This window comes from Accipiter gentilis, chromosome 7, assembly GCF_929443795.1.
Source record: "Accipiter gentilis chromosome 7, bAccGen1.1, whole genome shotgun sequence".
In the NCBI taxonomy this organism is placed as follows: domain Eukaryota; kingdom Metazoa; phylum Chordata; class Aves; order Accipitriformes; family Accipitridae; genus Astur; species Astur gentilis.
In genome coordinates, this window is record NC_064886.1 from 7000246 (window position 1) to 7025915 (window position 25670).

The 25670-nt window shown below is 40.1% G+C and overlaps 1 protein-coding gene and 1 long non-coding RNA gene across 4 annotated transcripts in view; one reads left to right on the plus strand and one right to left on the minus strand.

The window, feature by feature from the left end:
• LOC126040846 (uncharacterized) overlaps positions 1 to 4082 on the minus strand; it is a 22180-nt gene extending 18098 nt beyond the window's left edge. For both annotated transcript variants that reach the window (XR_007506729.1, XR_007506728.1), the window contains exon 1: positions 3346 to 4082. This is a non-coding gene — a long non-coding RNA (uncharacterized LOC126040846). The remainder of the gene's footprint in view (positions 1 to 3345) is intronic.
• YPEL1 (yippee like 1) lies at positions 2146 to 25207 on the plus strand. 2 transcript variants are annotated; one of them, XM_049805804.1, is made up of 5 exons: positions 2146 to 2530; positions 6606 to 6888; positions 18249 to 18292; positions 19669 to 19777; positions 20740 to 25207. In XM_049805804.1, exons 2-5 carry the CDS (start codon positions 6772 to 6774, stop codon positions 20827 to 20829), a joined length of 360 nt encoding a protein of 119 aa, XP_049661761.1. In that variant the 5' UTR covers positions 2146 to 2530; positions 6606 to 6771; the 3' UTR covers positions 20830 to 25207. The 2 variants fall into 2 exon arrangements, with proteins under 2 accessions (XP_049661761.1, XP_049661762.1); XM_049805805.1 differs by having other exon boundaries at positions 2146 to 2297.
• The last annotated feature ends 463 nt before the right edge of the window (positions 25208 to 25670 follow it).

The following is a 25670-nucleotide window of genomic DNA, read 5'->3' on the forward strand; positions in this document are numbered from 1 at the left end:
TGGAAGCAATTACTTCTAAAGCATACGTACAGGAGTATTTTTTATAGGCAACTGTACGGCAGCTGCGTAAATAGGGTATAGGATCAGCCATACCAGATGACAACAGCTGTCCCTAGTCAGATATCTTTTGACTATATAAAGAAGAACAGACTAAGAAGTCTATCTTGTTAAGGGAGAGTGGTAATGGACCCCTCAAAATGAAGTAAAAGAACCAGCTTATTAAAAATTTGTAAAAGCCCTTTATGGGATTTTTTTAACAGGCTGGAGCTGTTTTTCAAGAAGCATCTCAAGATTTACATACTCCCTGCACTGTATCAGATTTAATGTAATTTCTCTGCTAAACTATGCTACAACCCTGCCTCTTTCTCCATTCCAATTATCTTGTTGTATGTCTTTTATCATACACCTCATCTAACTCATCTGAGGGAACTGGTTTAGGAAGCTTGATTTGTTGCACTCTGAAGTGTCGCTAAGCCAGTCAAAAGGATTATCACCTTTCTCCTTTTTACAAGACTACAACTACCAGCACTGGAGCTAGAGAGATGATGGGAAAATTGCAATAAAAGCCCTAATGGAAATACTCTCACAGATGTTTGTTTCCTGCTGTTTTGCCAAAACATATTTCTTCTTTATTGTGCAAGCGTGACTTTTTTGTACTATTCTTCAAGAATGGCCATTAATTTGCCATTAAGAAGGAAGATGCATATGACAATAAATGTATAAACATATGAATTATATTAAAAAAATGGATAGGCAGAACAAAATCAACTAGCCCATGGTTTATTGATTACAGCCACTAGCTGAATTGTAATGGATTATGTCTCTAATATTCTGCAAAGTACCAAGGCCCCTTGGGTAAAAAAAAACTCACTTGATGAAGATTTGAAAAAGAAAGATGTCAGTACTGACAAGAAAAGGAGGCAAAGAAAATTTTATTGATGCTGCATTTGCGTAGCATGACAAAAGAGCCCTGCCTTGGGGTACAAAGTGCGAATGACAGCTTTGCTACAGGCTTTGTCAGTTTGTATCTCTATACTCTTTGCCTGTAGAAATAGAGGAGTCCAGCCAAAATAAACGAGGAGCTAGTTTTTACTTTTTTAAGGAAAACGTGGTCATTGCCAACAGACCTCGGATGCTTTGGAAACTACTTTTATGTGAGTTGTATTTTGGTTTCCTTCATCTTCAAAATTGTTCTTTTGTACCGTAAAACCTGTGTATTTTTATCTTTTTAAGCAACGAGCTCTTCGCAAAACTCCCATTCCGGAAACAAGTGCTCTGACCTATCCTACTTATCTTCCAATCTCCAACCGGGCTTTTTTTCTTAATGGCTTTTCTACAGCCCTGAACTTTTAACAACAGACCCGTGTCATCTTCCAGAGTTTTACCTACTTTCAGCAGAAACGAGGAAGACAAATACGCTCTGGTGAAGAAAAAAAAGTCTGAGCAATCCTACACTGCTTATTACAGTGCCTTCGTACGAAAACCTCTCAGAGAATACCCCGGGATGAAACCATAACCGAGCAGGCTGCTTCGGCTGGGAATTTACCTCGTGTTCCGTTTTATTCCCCCCCACCCCGTGCAGCTTTTCTCCTCGGCTCCTCGCCACCACAGAGGTAGGCCCCGCCGTCCCTCAGCAGGAGCCGGGCGGGCGACAAAACCTCCGCGCGCGCGGGCGCCGCTTCCCGCCTCTCACAGCCGCGCGCCCGAGACGGTTGGGGGGGAGGGGGGGGGGGCGCTCGCTGCACGCGCCCAGCACCCCCCACCCGCCTGCGCCTCCGTGAGCACAGGGGGCAGAGCGAAAGGAGGGGGGGTGGAGCCAAGCCGGCGCGCTCGCCCCGCCCACCCTCCCTTAGGAAGCCGAAGGAGGAGGGGAGGAGAAAGGGAGGGGAGGGGAAGGGAGGGGAAGGGAGGGGAGGGGTGGGGGGGGCGGAGCGCCGCGCGCCCCCCAGCCGGCGCGCGCCGCCCCACTCCACCGCCCTCGCCCTCCGCTCCTTTTCTTCCCGCCCGTAGGGGGCGGGGCGGGCGCGAGGGCGCGCGCGCGCGCGCGCCGGTGATTGGCTACCGGCCGGCTGGTGGGAGCGGGTTTAACGGCCGCAGCACCCCCGGCGCCCGGGGAAGAGGGAGGGAGAGGGGTGGGTGGGCGGGCGGGGAGTGAGGAGAAAACACAAAACAAAGGCGGCGGCGGGCGGGAGCTGCAGCGCGGCGGCGGCAGGATGCCTCGGCCGCCCCTCGGCCCTCAGCGCGGGAGACGCGTGTCCAGCCCCCGCTTATGACCCCTGGCCGCCGCCGCCGAGAAGGTAGCTTCGAGGCGAGGGGAGCCACCCCCACCCCCCGCCTCTTTGTTTTTCGGTGAGGGCCCGGCGCTGAGCCCTCGCTGGCCGCCGTGTGAGGACCGGGGGTGCCGCCTCCCCTCCTGCCCTTGCCCCCCCCCCCCCCCCCTCCCTCCACCCCCACCCGGAGGGAAAGGTGTCCCGGGGGCTCGCTGCTGCTCGGGGTCCGGGCTGGGGAGCGGAGCCGGCACGGCGCAGCGGTGAGTACCGGAGCGTGCGAGAAGCCGGCCCCTCTCCCTTTGGCGTGGATTTTTTTTTTTTTTTTGAGGTGGGGGGGGTGGACGGACGGACAGGCGGCTGCGAAAGGAGACCCGTCTGGTACCTCCAGCCCGGGGGGGGGGGGGGGGGTGTGCAGCCGAGGCAACTTTGCTGGCGGGAGGAGGGCTCGGGCGCTATTTATAGCGCCTGGAAATGACGGCAGCGCTGGCTGCCTTGTAGCCTCCTCGTTACAGGGCGGGTGGTGATGGTTTACATAATTGGGGGGGGGGGACGGACGGACGACGACGACGATTAGGCTGAGGTCGGCGAGCTGGGGTCCGGTGGGTTCCCCCCCGCTCGCTCCCGCCCTGCCAGGGCCCCTGGGCCGGGGTCCGCCGGGGACGGAGCCGGCGGGCTGGAAGAGAGCTGGTCCGTGTTTGGGGGGGGGGGGGGGGGGGACGGGACACGGGACGCGCACGGCTGTAGCACGGCAAGGGTGCCGGGCGTCTGAGGGAAACGAGCCGTTGTCCTGCGGGGATCGCTGCGAGGGGGAAAGAAAAGGGAACGGCGTCACCCGCCGTGGCGGCTTTGTGCTCTCTCGGTGAGAGAGGAGGCGGCGGCTTCAACGTGCAGGGAGCAGCTGCTCCCTCCCGGCGGGGAAACCGAGCTCTGCCTCCGCCGGTAACTTTCTCCTCGCATCTTTTTTTTTTTTCCCCGTTATTTCTCGGTATCTGAAGTGAAAATGCGGCTGCCGTGTCTCGAATCTTTTAACTTTTGAGAGGTTTTTCCCTGCTGGAGTAATCAAATCGCAGCTCACCAGGAGTGCGCGCGTAAGGCTTTGTCCGGCTTTGTGCGGCCAGTCAGGGACTCTGAAGCTTATTCTGTGTCACTGCTTTTTTTTCTTGTCATTGAGCCCAGAAAGAATGACGGAAAGGCTAATTTCTTACACATTTTATTTCCCTGAACGCTTGTGCGTGGTTCCTTCCGAGCAGCGGTGCGAACACCCCCGAGCAGATAAGGAGGATGTTTGCCTTTTTTTCTGTTTTCCCGCCCCCTTTTTTTGTTCCCCCCCGTTGTTCCTTGCCGGTGCCCGGCAGGCAGCTCATTCAGCGGAGCGCATCCCGCAGGCCCGCGTACCGACCCCCCCCCCTCACCCCCCACCCCCCCGCCACGCTTCTCGGGGTGTTTGTTTACACATCCGGGAGCCGGGGGGGGCGGGGCCGCGGCCTCGGCCCATTGGCCGCCCGGCGCCCCTCCCCGGTGACGTCACAGGTGCGGGGTGGTGGGTTGGGGCTGTTAATCATTCATCATTTTCCTCCCCCCCCCGCCCCCAGCCCCGGCCTTCGGCTTTTGGGGCGTCCGTCGGGATGCGCGTCCCCCTCGGGGCGAGGGGGCGTCCCCGAGGGCAGGCTGCTTCGTGACCGTGCCCGGGGCAGCCCCCTCGCCCGCTGCAGCCCCTGCGAGGAAGGCGAAGAGATCTGTCGGTTCTGGTTCCTCCTGCCGGTGGCCAATACAGTGGGGGCTTCCAGAGGGGTTCCTCTTGGTTCTAGACGGGTAGGTGCGAATACAAGTCAGCCGAAAGAGGGGTTTGGGCAGCCATTTGGAAAGGGAGAGACAGCAACCTGTACGACCGCTTCTGCACGTAATTTTTGCCATTTCTTTCGAATTGCTTAGATCTCGAGGAAACCTAGCTGTCATGTGCGTGACCAAAGCACGGACTGTGCTGTTGTCTAAGAGCAAGAACGAAATAGTTGCCTCAGGTTTTTACACTGGTCTCCACAGAATACTGAACAGCAGCTGTGGAACCCGCAGCCGCTCGTTACTATCACAGTAGAGTGAGACTGGATTTATTCACCATTACTAAAGCAATGACAAAATGGTTTGTTTTGAATCTTGCCTTAACGTCGCAAAGCAACGAGTTCTGTGGTTCTTACGGTGTATATCAAACAGTTAGGATTGCTTTCTTTTTGAAGAGAGCAATATCAAATACAGTTTTGTCAAAAGAGCTCTTTGACTTCTGTAATTGAAGGACTCGGTATATTGAGTCTGAAAGTGTCCCGATTGCCTTTAGAAGTGTGAATTAAAGGACCTTCTAGGAACGGCATGAAGAAAAATATTTTCCCCTTGCGTTCAACTTGCTGAACTTATGCAAACATTGAACTGATATTTCAGTTACTGTTCTAAAGTGTCTAAAGTCAAAACATCTTTGCTTGTGGTGCCTTTCATTCTGAAACCCTGGGGGTTTTTTTCCCCCATTTCTGTGAACCTAAATAGGATCTGTATCTTTCTAACATTAAGAGTTCAAGCAGGAAATTTAAAGGGAACCTCACGTTTAACTTTCAGGATTGTATTTCTTCTGTCATCTTTTTCCTATAATTTCTTAACTCTAATAAATGTGGCTTAATATCTAGCAAGCTGTTTTCTCCAAACACTGTAATCATTCTTCCCTTTGCAGTTATAATTAAGTTGGGACAACAGGTATATAATATTTGTTTAGATGAGTGTATTATAAGTTCTGCTCTTCATGCTAACTGGGTTAATATTTCAAATGTATTAATGTATCCCTTATCGAATCTGTTTTCAGTGACTAACAAAAGTCCAGTCATTCTGATGTGTAGATATGTGCTTTGGATGGCAACTTGTTCCCATTGTTGCTTTATTTTTTGGATTGCATATATTTTGCTACGTGTCTTGTTTGTGACTTATCTCTGCCTTTGTAATTCTTTGTGTAAGAAATTTTCTTGTAGCAAGTCCTTCAGTAGTTCTTGAGTCTGTTCTGCTGCTGCTATCATTAGCTGAAGATTAAAAAAACAAAAAAACAAAACCCTTTAAATTTTGCTGTGGTTGTCTCTTGTGCTAGGCCTGCTGTACAGATTACTCTTTCAAGAGCTATTGAAGCACAATGACTGCTTCCTATAAACAGTCTTTAATGTATGTGTCTTTCATTATCTGTTCTATTTGTATTACTAGTATCCTACTGATAGAGGAGTGGTCAAAGTGTGTGTAGGGTAGCTGTGTAGTTACAACTGTGGTAAGTGTTTTGCATGCTCGTTTTAATAGCTGGATCAAGATACTGTAAATTCTTCATATTGGCTCTCATTTCTGTGTTTGTGCTATTGACCTACTCAGTCATCTGATAGCTAATGACATAAGTGACTGTGTAGTGTTCGTGTTTGGATTACTCATTAGCTTGATGCATATAGTGTGGTGACTGATGGCCTTTGAGAGATCAGTAGATGTTATTAGGAATATTTAGAATGTGTAGGTTTTGGGAAAACTCTAAAAAAGGCTTGCTTTCCAGCATAGCAGGATGGTCTGGCCTTCTCTGTGCATATAATGTCTCTTAAAGGCACTCTGAGGATGAAGAATGCAATTGGGTATTCTCTGTGTAGAATTTAGCTTTTATTATCTGACTGTGATTTTTTGGTAGAATCCATTAAGGCTATTCTGGTAGAGTGGGGAAGTATCTAATTAGCTTTGATCAGGATACTAGTCAAAAAGGCCTTTGCCTAAAGGCATAATTCTGCTGAGCTTGAAAGAGGAGGCACAGATCCCTGAACAGGGTGGCAGCATCTTACTTGGTATTTGACTTTCAGCCAGATGTGATACAGCAAGATTTCTGCTGAAAGGTGAAGTGCAAATATCTGTTGTATGTTTATTGTTGGACAAGGCAAGTGTTTTCCAAGACACCTTGTCACTTGCTATATTGGAACTGACCATGGGAACTTCAAAGACAACTCACCTTCTCTAATCCCATGCCTTTTTACTGTCATTTTCTGCATGGATGTCTTAAAGAGTGTACCTGGTATATTGTAGAAGGTGCTTGTGTTTTGTGGAGAACCGTTCGAATCTCCTTCCTTAGAAGTGTGATGGGATAGAAGCCACTAGTGGAACAGAACTGCTCGTTGCTGGGTTGAATGGAACTTGAATTGCACAGCTACATAGAAGAAAGGGGCCTGTAGTGCAGCCAGGCATTTGCTCTAAATAACGCTTTGCTTTATGTCTAAAATTGTTGAATAACAAGTTTGTTCTGGCCTTGTTGTAAGCTGCTAATTGTTCTGCTCTTTTCACCTACAGGTTGTGACTGTTTCTCTTCTGTCACTTGTGTGGAAAGTGCCACACACACTCCAGAACAACAACGGCTTTTGCTTGCATATTCCAGTGTTTCTTTTGTCAGCGAGTTCAGCAAAGTTGTAGTTCTTCAAGTGCCAGCCCTGAGCTGAGTGAGGAGCCACCAGCAGAGATGGTAAAAATGACAAAATCAAAAACGTTCCAGGCTTACCTGCCAAACTGTCATCGAACCTACAGCTGTATCCACTGCAGAGCCCATCTAGCCAATCATGATGAATTGATCTCCAAGGCAAGTGGTTTGTTTAGAGACCTCATGAATTATTTCTTAACCAAAATGGTTATTACTGTATCACTGCTTCCTGTAGATAAGGGATGCAAATTGATGCATACTTCAAAGTATCTTCCCTGGGTTCATTCTTGGGTCATATATGTTGTGTACTGAGGACTGGATATATTCTGGAAACTTCTGAATGTGACATAAAGGCTGATCTACTATATTCCCCATATTAACAACCTCTGTCTACTGTCAGGTAGGTACTACTTGTGAACTGTCATACCTGAAAAGTCTGCTAAGGAAAACTGTCAGAAGAAAACACAGATCTCTGGGTAGGGAAATGATTCTGTTTATGGTTATTCCAGATAAAGATTATTTTTGACTCTATTTGATGGTCACAAAACTGGGTGTTTCCAGAATGTTCCACTTCTATTATGGAATCTGTAAAGATGTTTACTTCTGCTGTATACCAGTTCCTAAGGAATATGGTTAGCCAGAGATGTTCAAAATAGTTGGACTGTCTAAACATAGAGGATGTGTGGATCCTTGAAACAGGCTAGGCTTGTCTTTCTTATCTGTTGCTTGAAGAAACCAAGATTTGTGATGTATGAAATATGTAGGAAAACGTGAAGTTTGGGATGATTACTTGACAGACTGGTTCATTCTTTGCTTCAAATAAGCTCCTGATGAATTTGCTCTTAATCATGTCCTGGAGAAAACACTTCAGTTGCTTTTCAAACCTCTTAATACAAACTGCTTTCTATATAACTATTTTGTCAAATAAAATTTTTAGTGGCAAACCCTTTATAACTAACTTTATCTGTTGCTCCTGCCTGTTTGTGTGTTCAGCAGCGCTAAGGTGTGATGCTGCTCTTGAGTGCTGAAGAGATGGGGGGGTTGAGAATGCTTCTACTTCTGAATGGAGGTTTTCTTTGGGTGAGGAGAAAGTACACATCCTTGCTTATCCCTTAGAGGGTTATCAGGAAATAATGGGTTTTCCCTATCCAGTTTTTTTTGTGTTACTAATCTTTTTGATTTTTGCTTAGATCTCAAGACAACTTTTTGATTCAAATAGTAAAATTGATGACAGTTCTTGGCAGTGTTGCCTGTTGCTTGCTTGCTTCTGCTCTGCCTGCAGTCTCTTCCCCAAAATGATTCTTTCCCTCACCTTGGTACATGTATTGAGGCATGGAACTGCAAATGTGACACGTCAAATCTGAAACAGTGAGCTAGCAACATATATAAAACGATGTGAAGAAAATACTTGTATTAACCTGAAGAAAGTTCCTCACTTTTGTTATAGTGATTGATCTTATTTCATTTTAAGGTCCAAGAGAAATATTAAAATACTAATGTGAATGCATCTGAATTTCATTTGTTTCCATGCTGATTTCAGAATTTGAGTATAAGGGGTCTTTTTGACAACACTGGATTCTAAATGACAAGCAATCATAGCTTCATTATTCACTGCATGTCCTGGGCCAAAAGCTAGTGGGAGTGGTTAATCTTTCCTGAACTTCAGGTTGTAGCTGCCTACAGGAAGAATGAAACTTTGCTAGCTGTGTCTCTTGAGATGTATAAATTCACTAAGAAAATGCAATTCAAGCACACATTACTTAGTAAGAAGCTTTTCTTTTAGTGGACTTGGGATTTTTGGTGGTTTTGGTTTTTTTTTTGTTTTTTTTTTTTGCATGTTGACTAAACTGCCACAGTTACCATCTGAGCCAGTTGTTCTCCAAGGTCTTGGGAGTTTTGGTCAGCAGAATATTTTGAATATATTATTAAGCAATTAATGTGTTGATATTACAGCTTCATAAATAATTTCAAATGTTAAAAATTTCAAATTTTCAATTCAAAGAACGTGGAGAACTAAAAAAACCCAATCTATATAGTAAATGCAAATACTTCCAAGTTGTTTCTAATGGTGTTGGGAAGGGTGTTAGATATGGATTCTGCTTTATTTCTGGCTTCCATAGTTTTCCGTGAAGGCATCTTACAAAAGTTTGTGTACTTGCAGGTTGACCATATGCTTATTTGACAGCTGATGCGTATTCTGTCAACTTAGGATTTCTCAACATATTTTATTGTCTAAATCTGTGTGATAATAAGAAATAAATTTAAATGTGAGGTGTATCCATTTGTATGTTTGTAAAATAAAAAGAATGTTTCTCATCTATTGTACTTGTATTTGGAACATAGCTTCAAAAAACCCACCCTCCTTTAAGCTTAACTTGTATATATTCCACCATTGGAGAAGATCTTCTGATGGAAACAACTGCAAAGCAGTAGTTTGATAACACTTGGATCATTAAAAATAAGTAGTGCTGGCCTGGGGGGTGGCAGGGGGAGTGGTGGGAGGAAATAAGATTTGATTTGTTTTCAATGAAAACACAGGTTAACCTGTGAAATAAAAACTGAAGAAATATCCTAGACAACATGTGTAGACATAACTTGGAACTGTAAAAGGACTAACAGATGAGTGTACCTCAGTACTGTTTTTTATATGGATCTTTTTTCCGAATTTCTCAAAGTCCTTTCATTGATGCACATTATGTACAATGAGAGAGGTATTTATTTATACTAACAGTATCTAGAACCCTAGTTACTGTAACTACCCAGCTGCATTAAAATAACCTGAGGTGTAGCAAGTTGATTCTATACAATCTAAAGTTAACTAAGAACAGTGCAGTTCCTGTGCTGGTTTTGATCTATTGATGGAGCAGAGACTTGGACTGCTCAACCTGGTTTTTGTTGGGTTTTGGTGGGGTTTCTTCTTTTTTTTTTTTTCTCCCTGTGCCTTACTTTGAGGGTCTAGTTAGAAGGTAAAGCTCTGTGTAACACTTAATAAATACAGTTTTTGGTTACACATTGTCTTGCTTTTTTTCCAAATGCTTGCTATACAGCCTCACTCTAGAACCCAAGTGCCACAAATACTTGTCAGCAGATATAGGCAAACAGTATTTGATACCTAGCTGTAAGTGCTTCATTTGGGTATCGTGTCCCCCACCCTGCATTTCCTGGGTGCGTGGTGATTGTTGCTTTCTTATGTGTGGTCAGGGAAAGAGAGCCAAAATACATGGTGCACTCTTAATTTAAAGCAGCTACAACTAGCTTTTTAATGTGCTTTGAGGTATAAGCATTTGTTATATTTGACACTATAATGTTTCCAGCTTTAAGATGAAAAGATAAGCTATGCTATGAAATGAGAGGTGTTTCTCTTAAATGTTGGTCTGTCATGGAAAAGCAAGGAGCGCTGTGTATTTCTGCCAATCATCCCTTTGATTCTGGTCCTCGGAATACCAGACTTCAATATAGATTCGGAGTTCTGCTTTTGGGAACTGTTGATGCCAATTATCTGACAAGGATGGCAGTGTACACGAATCACCTTTTCATTTTATTTCTGTTCTGTTTGAGCAGAAGGATCTCTTTCTTGCCTTAGAATTAATCATGAAGCTCTTTTTCTTGTGCCTTTGCTGATGATAAAATGGCAACCAGGAGTCTTGGCAATGACTTTGGAATAAGAATGCAGACAGATAAGACAGTATAAAAATGTGCTACCTGCACAAGTGAATTCATTGTTAGCTGTAGTTTTAGTTGTCTCTGCAGCTATGAAAGGACTCCATGTGTTGCCTAGTGTTGAAATCTGCTTGGATGTTAGTCATTAGAGCATACGTTTCTAGGTATTGTCACTCTATAACCTTGTGTTTTCTGCATCTAGGGAGGAACTTAGGAGAAAGGGGAGCAATAAGAAGAAAGCTGGTTGAGAATAAGAGTCCCAAACTAGGAGGTCATCAGCAGTAGAGATGTTGACAAACACTAGTCTGTACAGCTGAACACATGTACGAACAGTTGCCGTAATTTAGAACTCGGCCATCTTGGGGGAAACTGATTTGAAGGATACATAATAAGAGAACTAACAAACTGTAGAAATTGAAATAAGTGTAACTTTGAAGTGGTGTTAGGCATGTCTTGGACACTACTGATTTGCATTATTAACAAGTCTGCAAGTACTGGATTCTGTTTCTTTTGGTGAAGACTTTGAAGTGAATGTTTAACATTTTTTTTTAAAAGTGCTATTAGAAGGAGTATACAGGTCTTCACTACACTGGCGGATGTTCAGAGGACAGGGGAAGAACCTGCAGCTTTTTTATTTGTTTAAAGAAGCAAATGGATATTTTTAGAATCGTATCCTACTACTGACTACAGGCACAGATGAAAAGTAACCTCTATCAGCAAGCAACGAAAGGCCTTAATAAAGAGCAAGGCAAAAAATTGATGCCATAGGAGCTGCTTGTTGGATTTAAAATGTTCAAATGGCACATAAAAAGCAACTGAATAATGTATGTTGTTAATAATTTTAAAAATCACAACAATTTAAAAAATTGACATAATTAAGTTTTGAGGGAAAACTTCTACAAGACCCTTTGAAGTCCAGGGGAGGTTGCCACTTGTGTGGCCTGTACAAAACATTATATGTATGCCGCTCTTAAAGCAATTCTACAGTAAGTTTTGTGAAAGGCTTAACTCAAAGAGCTTTCTTCTGTTTTGTTTGGAAATGGTAGACAATGTGCAGTGATTATTAGCAGTAGATGATTTTATAGGAGGCAAATGTTGCTTGAAGAACATAAGTTCCAGAGCACTTGAGAATGGCTTGTACCCAGTAAGTTCCAGTAATTGTTCAGAAATTCAGGCATGGTCCAAGAAATTACGAAGAAATATAAATACGTAATAGAAATCTTGGAACCTAGTGGATATATTGCAAAGGATAATGCTTTGTTACTCAACTGCTTGAAAGACTGTTGAATTGTCTTGCAATGTGCCTTAATGCTGGGGATGGAAGAAAATTTGGATTACTTTGTATAGATGCCTGTATAAATTCTGTCACTTTCTTCTGTCTCATTCATTGCAAAGCATATCTGACCAGAGGGGGAAAAAGTCATATGAAGTCACAGACAAGACTAGATGTGTCAATATTTTCAAGAGCAAGTTCTGCATAAAGGTATATATACATAACTAACTGTCATTGACTTCACTGGGAAATCCTTGCACCTGATGGGTAAAAGAACAATCTTGGTAGTTAAATTTAGTTCTCCAAGGCATTCAGTATGCCTGCTGTGTTATGTTATTGAAGAGAAGGAAAAGTCTTCTGCTTAAATAGATGCCAGAACGTTTTTAGCTTTGCTTAGCAATCTGTGGTTTTGCCCTCTTCTAACTGATGAGTTCAAGAGGAATTTTTTTAAGGGTTTATTGTCATTAAATAAATGTGCTGTTCTTAGCTTGATTCAATTTGGTAATCCCCCTTTGCTTATGATAGAAGAAGTACTTGGAAACGATAGTTGGGCCTGTTGTATGCTTTGAAGGCCTTTTTTGTTCCCTGCTGAAAAAGTTGGAAAACGGGCTGAATTTCATAAATGTTCTGGTGATAATTTTTTTTCTCTTAAGAGGCTTCTAGGTTTTTTTGGTTCTGTTTTTTTCCTCTTGGGGAATAATCTAGTTTTTGGAAGAGAAGCAATCTTTGGAAAACATCCAAGAATAGATTTGAAGGCTTAAAGGAACTGGAAAGTGTGCAAGGAAGTGTTCTCTATGGGTGTTTTGGCATAATTATTTCTGAAATATGTTCAAGATGCTGTATAGCTCAAGATAACTTGTCCAGCTTGACAAAGTCTTCACTTCAGGAGATAACATTTGCCAAATCTTCAAGCATGCTGGTTTTGGGATAGAATTTTTTTAAGGTTATTCTCTGCATATTGAACTTTATAACTTGCTTTATTAAAATCAGTAAATAATTGAATGAAAATGTACTTTCAAAAAAAATTTTTAATACTTACCATGGAGTCATCTAGAACTTGCATAGTAAGCAGCTGAGCAGCATTATCTCTACTTGTCTGCAGTATTGAGGAGTTGGATCTGAGAGTAATATCAGATGGAACAAATCTTTTTTTTCCCTGATACATTTCTTTGTCTGTAGCTTATGTTGAATTCAATTTTCTGAATTTATTTTTGTAAATCTTGAAGTGACAGGATTTCCTTAGTCTCTGATGCATCTTACTGAGAAGATAATTTCAGCCATCAGAGGACTTGTATGTGTTTCTGGTTTACCTTAAGAATACTGCCCCTAAGAATACTGTCTTCTGAATCATGCAGTAATATTTCTTTGATTTGCATATTTGTTCAGAATACTAATTCAGGTTGACCTATCTTAGCTTATAAAGTGAACCCTAGCAAATGAAAGGAAACGCAAAGTGAAGCAAAAAACCCTCTATGGACTTTTCGTTTCCGTTCTTTAAAATTTTTTTTCCGTGTTAAGAGTAGCTTGCAAGCTGTCCTTAAGGAAGATACTGTTAATGCTATTCTGACTTGCTGATAATAATGCCTGCCATACCTTTAATACATGCTAAGATGGCAGTTTCTCTGGATGTTTTCTGTGGAGCATGATCTCTAGCCATGCAATCTTAATTCCATCTGTGGGGAATAATTAATTACATAAGCTTTTTAGTAGCTTCCCTTCCCCCACCCATGCCCTTAGGTATGCCTTAGGGCAGTAAATACATGTTCTGCTTAACTGATACTTCCTTTTCTCCTGGGTGAAATAGCTAATCCTGGTGTTAGAGGGAATGACGGGTTTAGCTTAGAAGTATAGATCATATCAAATTCTGCAGGTATGTACTAGTGCGTAAGTGAAACATTTATGAAGTTTCTTTACTACAAAATGTATTGATGACAGAGGTCTGTCAGATGGCTTGAAAAGATCATAGTACCAAACTATTCTTGTAGTCGACCTTAGTATAGTTCCTAAGCTCCATTGTACAGTTTTACTTATGCTATCAGACATTTGAGATACTTTGAACTGTGCTTGAACAGGAAAAAGTTACAGATCTTTTAGATCTTCTTGTAGGAATGGGCAGCTAGTCAAAGATGTGGATTTTCTAGGGAAAAAGTTAGCTCATAAATCAATGCAATGTTATTAATTGAGTACTATGAAGAGCAGACTTCAAGTTTATTTTAACTGCAAATATTAGTTGAACTGATAAGTTGCCCAGCTTCTAAGGAAATATAGTGGTTGATGTGAGTCATTACTGATAAGTTGGTCATGCTTGCCACCATCTTCCAATTCCTCTCTACTGGGTGAGGCGCATATTTGAGACTCAGTTTTAATAGAATGTTCTGTTTTATTTATGATTTATGTACAGTGCTAGTAATCTTGGAAGTGCTAAAGAAATCTTGCAAAGTAAAAGTTTGCATTTGCATAGGTGGTGTTTATTTTGTAGAAGAGCAGTTTGTCTGGAGACTGGTTTGAACAGTTATGCCTGTTAGTCCTTGGCATTGCCATTTAAAATACTCTCTCCTCTCTCATTTCCTTTGAGGAGTTGACACACAAGGCGTTTAACCTGTCAGTCTCTTAAAATTCCTATCAGTATAACTGAATCATACAGTGCAGAGTGTGAGAAACTTAGTGCTGGTAAAAACAAATGTTTCTTCAGTATTAATTTTTTTTCTGGTTATGCAAAATACTATTTATAGCTAAGTTACAAGTTTAGCGAGCAGTTCAAGTGCCAAAATGAGTTGTCTTCTTTTCATTTCTAGTAATAGGATGCATCAGGAAGTGGAGCTCTGATAGTAAATCTTTCTTATAACTAATCAATATTCTGTGATCAAGAGAATGCATATGGGACAGATGTATACCTTTTTTGTGTTGTCTGAATACAGGTTTTTTTGGAGAAAAAAAAAAATCTCCTTAGCTATTCATGTGAGTAAGAAACAATGACTGCCAAGCTCTGATAAGTTAAGAAATTCATAAGAAAAATTAAAAGGTATGGGAATTTAAAAATTGATATCTTTACAGTGCTTTCACTTCAGTCAGTGTATAAGGATTCCACATAGGTGGATTACAGACCATTAAATACTCAATGACATGTTGATGTTGTGGTTGGACACTGAATTTAAAGGAAAGTCTGAGTTGCCTAGACCCAGGTTCTGTATTTGAGAAGGCAAGAACACAAGTTCCTACAGGTTGCTGTCAAGTTATCTGTGAGTGATGTAAACGTGGAGGAACTTGCCCTTCGCAGCTGGGCAAAGAAGCGATTGTTCTATGGCATGTAAATATAATATTTAGCCTCTAAACATGTATGCAGCTAAGAAAAATGGTATGAAATGAATTGGCCAAACTCCGCTAACAGGAAGCTAAAAGAAGGTGGGAATGGAGGGGCTTTTCACAGTGGGGTGTTTGTGAACAGATTTTCTTTCTAAAACCACTGTCCCAGGAAAAGGTTCTGTTTTGTGTTGCTTCTCCCTCCACTCTGTCCTGATAATCCTGAAAATTAGAAGGTAATGAAGATGGCCGTTTCTGAAGGGGGGGAAAAACCTAGGAGAGTACAGCCTATTGAGGGCAACAAAGCAAAGGATGCAAGAAAAGAAAAGTAATCTTTAAAAATAGATTGGGGAAAAAAGAAGAACTAAAGCAGTACTTTCCAACCTGTGTATTACATTTAGCTAGAATTTTTTTTCAGCCTATGGAACAAGAGAGGGGAAGAGCTGCTTTTTCTGCTATCCTGGTATCGTGTTACTGCCCTCTGCTTAATTTTGAGAAATGCAAGGGTCAAAGGAGAGCTTTTATGGGGTGATAGTAAGTCAAGACTAAACATAAACTTGGCAGAAATAATTGCATAACATAGTTCAAAAGGTCTTCTGTTGATTTATTCTGGAGTCGTCGTCTTTCCCATCTAGCTGGGGAGCTTCAAGTATGGCATGTAAGTTGTTTAAAAAGTGACTGTGTAGGACCTGACACCCCCCCGCCCCCATCAATTTGCATGCAATTGGCATGTGTGATTACATGTAAATAGAGAAACTAGCACATGATTAATTTAATAGGAGAGAGTATTTCTTGGTGGAGTTTGAAAAAGGATTTGTGAGTTCTAATTCACAACAGTTTCTAAAGCAGGGAAAAATGACTGCAACCTAAGAATTTTTACAGTAGCTTAACCAAAAAGAATGGTTATCATGGCTTTGAAAGTTCTCTTTCTTCATTTCGGGTACATGGAACAAGGAAGTGCTAGTTTAAGTTTACTCCTAATGAATAAGAGGACCTTTAAAGTGTTTCCTTTGCTTTTTCTTAAATGCTGGGGTTGCACAACAATAGTTGTCACTAAATTCATGTGTAGTTGACTCAGGCTAGTTACTCATTTGTTGATGGGCAGTTTTTGAGAGCATATACGTGAATAGTTTTTGTTTTCATCTGCAGTAAGCATTCTCTGCTTTGTTATGATTGAGAGACACAGGCTTTAATTTAGAGAGCACTGTTTAGTCTATAGACACTAAAGACTGTAGCTTTTGTACCATTCTGCCAGTTTTGTGATGCATGTTCAAGTATCTTGGGAGAACTGAACTATTGGTGGTGGGGTTCTTTTGTTTGTTTTAAAGGTAGGTGTAAGGATTACTTTCTGGCAGAGCTGTTCGGACTCTGTACTCAACTGAGTCTCTCCTTTCAGGGTCAGTCCTACCTGAAGTTTTAGCTTTCACTGTACTGCATAGTCTATCTTTTTTTTCCTTGCCTTGTGAAAAATAAGACTTGCAGTTTTGGCTAATGCAGAGAGTACCTTTTCTTTTGTCTTTGCTATAGATGAAGAAATATATTCTGTTGATAAAAATCTCCATTTAATAATTCTTTTAAGTGGTTGCTAAAATAATACTAAAATATTAACATTATAAACTGTTAAGTAGAACTTCTCATCTTAAGGTGAGGTTTTATGAGTAGCTAAGGGCTGTATGTAACTACGCTGCCACCATTGCTACTTACAGTAGTCCAGAGTCATGGATTTCTTTTAACATTCTTTGTTGCAGTATATAATCTGGTTAATGTTGATCAAAGTGTTCATTTTTATACATTTCCCTTTTACATCTTTTTTTGCAAACTGTTCTAAGTAGCTAAGCTACAACAGTTATTGGTGTTGTGTTGCTAATCATTTGACTGGCAAAATATCTATTTTGGTGTCAAGTGACTTCTAATGATATAGCTAAATAAATGTCAGAAGAAGAATCTGTTGCAGAAGGGTCCTTCTACCTATGGTTCCATGCCTAATGTTACTAAAACAATTAAAAAATACTCAAGGTGAGATTTTCCTTCCAAAAACCTTCCGTGTTGATCTAATGTAGGTTTCAGAAAAGTTGGTCTTTGATCTTCAATATTAGAACTGCAAGGATTCTTAAAAACAATGGTACTTTCTCTGCCACTTGGATAAAATTGTTAACTTTCTTTGAAAGTAGGTCAGGGAAGAGAAATTCTGGAAAAAAAGAAATAAAGACAGTTTTGGGATCTTTTTAAATGGAATTCAGCGTGGAAGAGAAAAAATTAAAACATTTCAGTATGATCCTGCTTGAATGGGAAATGATGGCTATGTCTAAATTATCAAGTAGTTCAATAGAGAAGGAACAAATCAACAGATGAAAGCAGTGGTGTGTCTTACGTACATTTGGAATGTTTTACCTATGGCTGAATCTAGTCTGCTCACAAGTTAAGTTTTGCCAGGATGTTTGTAGCTCAAGGCTGTCTGGTCATAGGTGCAGGCCTTTATATCTTCATTAGCGTTTGTAGAGTGCACAGTAGAAGAGCTTCTGGCTTAGCTCAGTACAGAAGGAACAAAGATGTAGTTCACAGGCACTGAAACTGCTCTGCAAGCCAAACCAACCCCCAGTAAGTGTGGTTGATTAGGCGTTTTACTTCAGAACTGTGCTAGTGCTCTGAACTAAAGCATTAATTTAGATTCAGCCAAGGAAGTCTAACAGTCATCTTTTGTCCATAGTCTATCAGGAATGTGAGAGATGGGAAAGCATATGGCAGTGCTCGGGCATTTGATGATAACAGTTGTTTTACTAAAATAAAGCTGAGCTTATAAACTGCTCAGATGCATTTCCTGAATACAGTATACTGGTTTTATGCTTGGTCCAGAATTTCACTGGTCTTTCACCAAATGATGCAATGAAGTTGAAATAGATCAACTTTTGGGTGCACCAGGAAAGGACAGAGGAGATGGAAATAATTCCCTTTGCGCTAAAAGCAAGTTATTTTAATTAGCATGATGTCTAGGAAAATAAGCATTGATATCTTGCAGAGGGGTAGGAAAAAAATATGTTTTGTTTGCATTACGGATGACTTTGAACAGCAATACTTAACAGCTTAAAATAGTTGCTAAAAATCTAATAAGGGTAAAAACTTTGACCAGGTTTTCCTGTAAAGAATTGGTATAAAGTAATTAATCTGAAATAGTTTATATCTGTATTATGTTTATATGCTTACTAACACACGCTTCTGGAACTATTTTTTTGTTTGGTGGGGTTTTTTGTGTTTTTTAACAAGTGCAATTTTTTTTTTTTTAATGCAGTCCTTCCAGGGAAGCCAGGGACGAGCCTACCTCTTTAATTCTGTGTAAGTATGTTGTTATGGTTATGCACACTACCTACAGAGTGTACTTTTTTTGGTATGCTTCGTAAGTGGAAAACAGTAGGAATTAACGTAGCTGCACTTTGCCCTTTTCTTTTTAACGTTGGCTTTACTGACCAGCAATAGTTACTAAAGACTACTGAGGTGATCTGCAAGTATCCCTTTGCACATATTAGTCTATCTTATATTTTAAGTAATTCTGCTAATAGATGAAAGCTTAGGGGCGGGTGTTAATTTGAAATTCTGTTTGTGTATGGAATGGTAACTGTCTTGAGTAAGAGTTACTGTGAAGTCAAAATATGTTGTGTCACTGTAAAGTCACGCTAGACAACTCTGCTGTAGTCTAAAGAAGAATTTTCCAGTGCGATAGATACATTTACAGGTTAATGTTTCAGTAAACTTGGTACATCTTAAATGACCTTGAATATTGCAAATGTGCTAGAGGCAAAAGGTGATTTTATCAAGCCTAATATTTGCAATTTTAGGCATGTCCTACCCATGATATAAGGCTCTTTGAATTTGCTAATGGATGTATTTATTTTTCAGCAGTTTTTTTGTGTTGCAGCATTTTGGGAAAAGAATGCAGTTAAGTGTCTTAGTCTATTTTAGACCAAGATAATGGAACTATAACTGCAAAGGATTTGATTGCAGATCCTTGAAATTCTTTTTATATGTAGTCATTTAGTGGTGACTTGGGACTTCTAGTATAGCTGTAGTAGTAAGAATCTGGTAATACAACAGCAAAAATGGCAAAATTTTGTTCTTGTGTAACACTGTCTAAAAACTTGGTTTAGTCTTGCCTCATGTTTTCTGCATAGACTCTTACTCATGAAGAAACTAGCTTGATGCAATATTTCATGGGATGTTTTGTTTTGATATCTCTTTTTATTCATCATTAGTCTGCTGATCTGTAGCAAAGAAATATTTATGAGGCTTTTTCCTTGCTGCTATTTTGGAGTTGGTTCTAAATTCAGCTGTTGGTGCTCATTTACTGGTACAGACTTCCATTATAGAGGTCTCAAATTGTTTTGAAGAAAAGCCCCAAACTGCAGAGGCATCCAGGTACTGCTTAGTGTTCTGTTCTCTGCAAGTTTAACTATTTAGCCTGTCTTTGTTGATGGGAGTAAGTGGGCATCAGTTTGCTGTTCAGACTAGCCACTTGAAAAACAAAAAACAAACCCCTTTTTTCTTCCTGTCCGTCAGCTCAGTGTAACAGAGGAAGTACTTTTACGGCATTGAATAAGTTAGGCACTTTTTTAAACTATTTTTTGTCTTCTGGAGAAAAGGTGGGTAACAGGTAAGAAATGTAATTTCTCCTTTTTTTTTTTTCTTTTTTTTTTTTTTTTTTTTTCCCCCCCCAGGGTAAATGTGGGCTGTGGTCCAGCAGAGGAGAGAGTTCTTCTGACAGGTTTACATGCTGTAGCAGATATCTATTGTGAAAACTGTAAAACCACTCTTGGATGGAAATATGTAAGCGATATACTTAAGTTTTCAATAAATGTTTATAAGTTGAAGGACAGATACTTGAGTTAGGCCACTGAGTAGCACCTATACTGATAGTTTAGGTGAATTAGCTCTAGTGCTTTCGTATATATCAGACTGTAATATAGTTTTGCTTCCTTATGTCCGCTGGAATGCTGTCGTAGATAAGGACTTTATTCTGGACTGCAAAACAAGCATGAGCAATAGGTGCTATTACAGTTATCTAATACTTCTGTAATATCTTTTTGCAAGATTACCAATGACATACGCTAAACTGGATGGAAGAAATTGTCGAAGTGTGTCTTTAATTTCTTGTGTTGCAAAAGTTGGTTCATATAGCAGAAATATGAATTACAATAAATGGTACTGAGCATGTTTAGACTGTTTACAACTAATGTGAACTTGATTCTGTTGTTTGCAAAGTTACCTGTGCACTTGCACTGTTAACTGTAACACTTGCAGCTGTGTTTCAAGTTTGATGTTTTGAAAATGTTAGATTTTGGGTGTTGCATGTAGGATTTTCATTGATTTGGTATAGCTTCAGATCTTCTAGAAAGAAGTTGTTCTAATGCATTCCCTCTGATGATGAATATAGAGGAGAGCTTTTGAAAAGGCTCCCATTCTCTCTTTACATTTCTTCTGCAAATGAGGAAACTGAACGCAATAACGCTGTTTCCTAACCTTCACTTAAAAAAAAAAAAGTTACAATTCCCTAAGCAGTGAGAGAACAAGATCTGTTCTGTAGTGGATCTACTGATGAGAAGTTTTACTCCTATTTCCTTCTCAACCCTCTTTATCCTCTCTTTCCTCCCTCCCGCCCTTGATTTGGTGTAACAGATATGGGATGTTAACTGGAATGTCTCCTGGTTTGTATTTCTAATGCAAGTTTGATGTTTAAAAGACTTAATTTCCCCAGCTTAATTCAGTGTCTTGATTTTTCTTCTTTCCAGGAACATGCTTTTGAGAGCAGTCAGAAATACAAAGAAGGAAAATTTATCATTGAACTTGCCCACATGATAAAAGACAATGGCTGGGAGTGAATCATAACCTTTTTCCTTCTGTTTGGACAATATTCTGTGGAACATGCTTTACAAAGACTAACGCAAAGTAAAGGAAGAGCTTGGCTAGAGTGGCCCTGAGAATATCACTGAACTCTGAAACCTCACAAATGAGTAGTGTAGTGTAAGTGGCTATTTCAGGCCATGTTTGCCTTTTCTCCTTGTGTAAGTTCCCTCTTTTTGTACGTGTATTATTGTGTGAACAGTTGTTTTGGAACATTTTGGATGACCTTTTTCTAAACTCTCTCAAACTAGAGAAACAGTTCACTAATTGAAAACGGATTTTACTGGTTAGCATCTATCTCTGACCTATGCCTTTAATGCTACCTTCTGCTGTGCATGCTTCTTGCCTAAACACCTACACTCCAGTCCTGTAGAAGTTCTATATCTGAGCAGTCTGAAAGAATGTATGGGATGGGGTGCTTTTTTATATGTAGCAATTTCTGATGTGTTTGGCAGTGAAGAGGATGCAGTATTGTAGTTATTAATTTCTTTTTTTAAATTTGAGTGTACCACAACCTATGTACATCTTGTAGGTGAATCGGTTAAAGGTACAGTGCTCACTTTAAAAAAATATTTCAATTGCACTGACTGAAGTTAGCAGGCCTCAAGTTGTTAGGAAATGTTATGCTAGAGGTTTGGTATCTTAATGAAATACCTTAGAAGGATTTTAAATCAGTAATGCTATAGAATATGTTCATTTAAGACCAACATATTCCCTAAGGAGTTTGCTGGATAAGAAATAAAAACTATAAAACTATAGCTTGCAAGATTAAAAAGGCAGAAAAATATATGCATCTTCTATTTTGGAAAAAAAAAATTAGTCAGTGTATTAAAAAAAAAGTTTTGGTACTGTACCTTTGCCAGTAACAGGGACTTGTGCATCGGTAAAGTTTTATGGCTGGTTCCATGTAACTGTATAGTCCTAATGCACTGGACAAAGAGGTTGAGATCAAGGAAACTTGTTGAAGTATTCTGCTTCTGCTACATTTGAACAAAAATATTTATTTTTGTGAGAAATGGCCAGAGCCTATGACATGAGAATTAATATAGAACCTGTAGGAAAAGGAGGGGTAATAAGAGGGAAGGGAAGTTTGACTTGGTTTTTCATAAAATAACAAGATAGTTTTTAAAACTTGGGGGTGGGGAAAGGGTTTCTTGGTTTGCTGGCTAAATCATCCCCAAGTACCTTTTTTATAATAAAAATTTATATGAAACTCGCCTTCTCTTTTGTTCTCATGCTGTTTCTGAAATGGAGTGAGTCAATGAGAGAAACTTCTGGAAAGTGTATGCACAATATTAGCTGTTGGTATCTGTGCATGCGAATTCTGAGCAACTGTGAAAGAAATGCTCTACGTAAATTTGCTAACTTTATTTGCAAATTAAACAGTCTCTGAAGACTTTTTGTATTTTAATCCTTTTAATGCTTGAGGACAAAATGTTTGGAAAAAACCCTTCGTAAGTACTATAACTGAACAATATGGAAGCCTTGCAATACAAAATCATTTTCTCTCAATAACAATTCTAATATGGCACCTACAAAATTAGTCAGAGGTGCTGTTGCTGCTGTAACGTTTTTGGGAATCCGATAGGCTTTCTGAACTCTGCTGCACTTTAGAAATCTTGTCATACACGAAAGACTATGCCAATGGGTAGGGGCAATACAAATCCTTTAAAACCAGCTTTCCGGTGTCTTTGTGGAGAGGAAGAGAGAGAAGAGAGTTCACCCATGTGTATGCATTCTCTGATGCAGGCTGGCTAAACTGCATTCAAGATGTTGTAGTGATCTATACCTATGAATTAAAAATGTAAGAATTAGAGAAGTAGTTAAAGCTCTTGGGTTTCAGTCCAGAGACCTGAGGTAGTACAGTTGTGTTCAATCTGGATTTTGTGGCTTACATGTTACTACTTCATGTTCACATCATCATCAGGCTTCAAAATCTCCTTTTAACAATGTCATTGATGCAAGATGGGCTTTGGTGTTGCCTGTCTCTTGATCTTTTTTGACCTGGAATTCTTGGGATTTTGTTTTCCTCCATTGTAATGTATATTGCCAACAAAGAAGGCACTAAAACGTCTATCAGCAAAAAGTTTGTGTTGGCTTCGAAGTCCAGTTGCAATGTTGATACTTGTGAACAGGCTTATGTGAAGTTTGTGTATCTTTGGGCTTTTCTTATTTCCTGGCTACAGGCTTGTTGAAGCAGTACACTGGACTGAAGACAAAAGTAATGGCTGCTTTTCAGTAGAGAGTTGAAATTAAAGAAAATATGTAAAGTATTAAAGATTTTTCTCTAAAATTGGGGGTTTGGCTATCTCTTGTTAGTAAGTTAATGCTGCCTGTAACACAGTCTGATTCTTACTTAAATTCAACCTCTTTCTTCAGTGCATTATTTGTATTTCAAACTGGACATTTTCACCAAAACCTTAATTAACTTTGATGCCAAAGGTTGGGACTTCATCAAGTGCTTAGCACCTAGAGCTTCAGACTACTGGCATAAAGAGTTAATGATCTATATGTGATGTTTATGGCTTTTAAGAGAACCAAACAAAGCAATATTCTTTTTGGTCTTTTAAGAGTGGACGCTTAGGAGTAAAGAGTAGAACTAGTACAGAATTGCTATTTCATGCTGCCATGTAACAATTCTTGAGGCTCATTCTATTGAGGGAATACATGAATTTTCTTCCTGTGTTGCTTGGCAGCATCAATGATTATTTTCTCCCCTTGTAAAGATGTAGAGAGTTCTTGTTATTGGTTTTGGTGAAAGTAGAATCCAGATAGCAATGGCTGCTGGCTGATGTGAAGAGGTCAGTCTGGTCACTGAACCCTCCAGCAGTCATTTGAAAGAAAAATAAACTTACTTGAAAAAAAATTTACTAAAGCATTTTCCCTCTAACCAATTTTTGTAATATATTAAAGATTATATTTAAAGTTTGTATGTGTTTGCTCTGGGCAAGTTTACTTCCCCTCCAACTTGAGCACTTTTGTTACTTGTACTGGTTATTTTTATTGTTGGTCTTAACATTTATTTTGTATTTTGTTTTTTATATACTGTAACAAAAAGCTTTTGTGAACCTTTGTTTCTTGCTGGCTCTTTCTTGGACCAAATGAACTGACTATGAGCTGGCTTAGAAGAAATGTTCATTGGGATGCATAGGAATTTGCTAGCAAAAACATATATGTATTGAAAGTTTTTTCCTCTGAACCTCTAAAGCCATGCCTGTTCTAAAATAATTAATCATAATTTGATGTGACTTCAGTATTCTGACCACACATTCTCTGTTTAGGTCCAAAATAATGGCTGTAACAATGGTGTTCCAGAACTGAGTCTGCCTCCAAACACTATTTATTCTTTGGCTGGTCACTCTTAAGTACCTTTTTGATTAATAAAAGGCAATGCTGCCATCTATAAAAACTCTGTTAAGTTGCAAACTTGCTGTGAAATAAGCTGCAGAATTTGGGGGAGGGATTGCTGACACATCATCTAACCACTCTTGCTGTATGCTTTTTGGCAGTCTAGTAATCTCAATTTTATCTGCCAGTAAAAAGGGCCAGGATATGAATTTCCCTTGTTCATTGTAAGCTATATGATGACAAACTGTATTAATGAAGTTGTTTATAATTCCATCTTAATTTCCCACTAGCCAGGCCTAGTATAATGGCCATTCTGAGTGGTATGCCCTGCATGCTTGCAGTCTTTCATACTCCATGGGAGAGGAGGAGGAATACAGTTTATGAAATTTCTTTGAATTAAAATCTGGCCTCAGAGATTCTGACAAATAGTCATCACTGTGCCCATAACCAAATGGTCATCTGTATTTCTTACTGGTGTATCAAGTTAGTGCAAGAGTTCATGAACGCTGTGTACCATTTTTGGTGGACTTCCACTTTCCTCTGAGTAACGCTTGTGGAGCTTTTTCTGCATGCTCATCTCAGCAGTCAGGTTGCAACAGTAGTGACCTACAGTCTCTCAGACCAAATTTCAAACATCTCCGTTCTTTGATAATGGCGATGAGTGGAAGAAGCTGTCAAATTATTGTTAAACTTTTTGGACACTTTATTGTACTTCATTGAGACTCATGTTAAGCCAACCAGCAGCATAAACGCTTACTGGAAAAGGAACAGACACTTCAGAGGTTTCTTTTAAAAGGACTGTTACAAATGGTTTAAGGCCTAAAGCATGAGTCATAAATGGCAGTTGAGTTGTGCCTCATAGTTTCTTAAACTCTTTACAATGCTTTCTTTTACAGGTGACATGGCTGTGTTGCTGTTTTGTCCTAGCAATACTGTACATCATTTGTTGTTTCACTATATTGTATCTACTTGAGGTATCACAATAAAAGCTTTCGATTGTTTTGTTGAGTTACTTGTTGGTTTTGTGCTAGCTTTTCTTCCTAATAAATTCTTATGCTTTATTCTCTGAAAAAGCCCAAGAGAAAAGACAGTGCTCCTAGCTGCTCTTAAAAACTTCTAAATGTGGGTTGAATCTGATTTTTACGTGGCTTTAAGACTGCCACTAAACATTTTTTTCCTTTCACTAATCTTTCCAAAATACAGAAAGTCGTGTTGCTACTTTTAGAGCTTTTGTCCATTTTGAGCCAATCGTGGAACCTCTGCAAAGTGCTTTCAAAAAGAGAGTCAGTCTGTGCACACCCTAAAACTAACTTTCAGAGAAATTGTGGCAAGTCTGCGTATGCTTTCTGTTGAGTTACCTTGGTCAGCTGTAGACCAGAGGAGCACTCTGAGCACAGGCACTCAATCTGTTGTTTCTGGTTTAGTTGGGAGGCACTTCTGTAGTTCCTCTTAATCAGATTAAGGGTCTTCT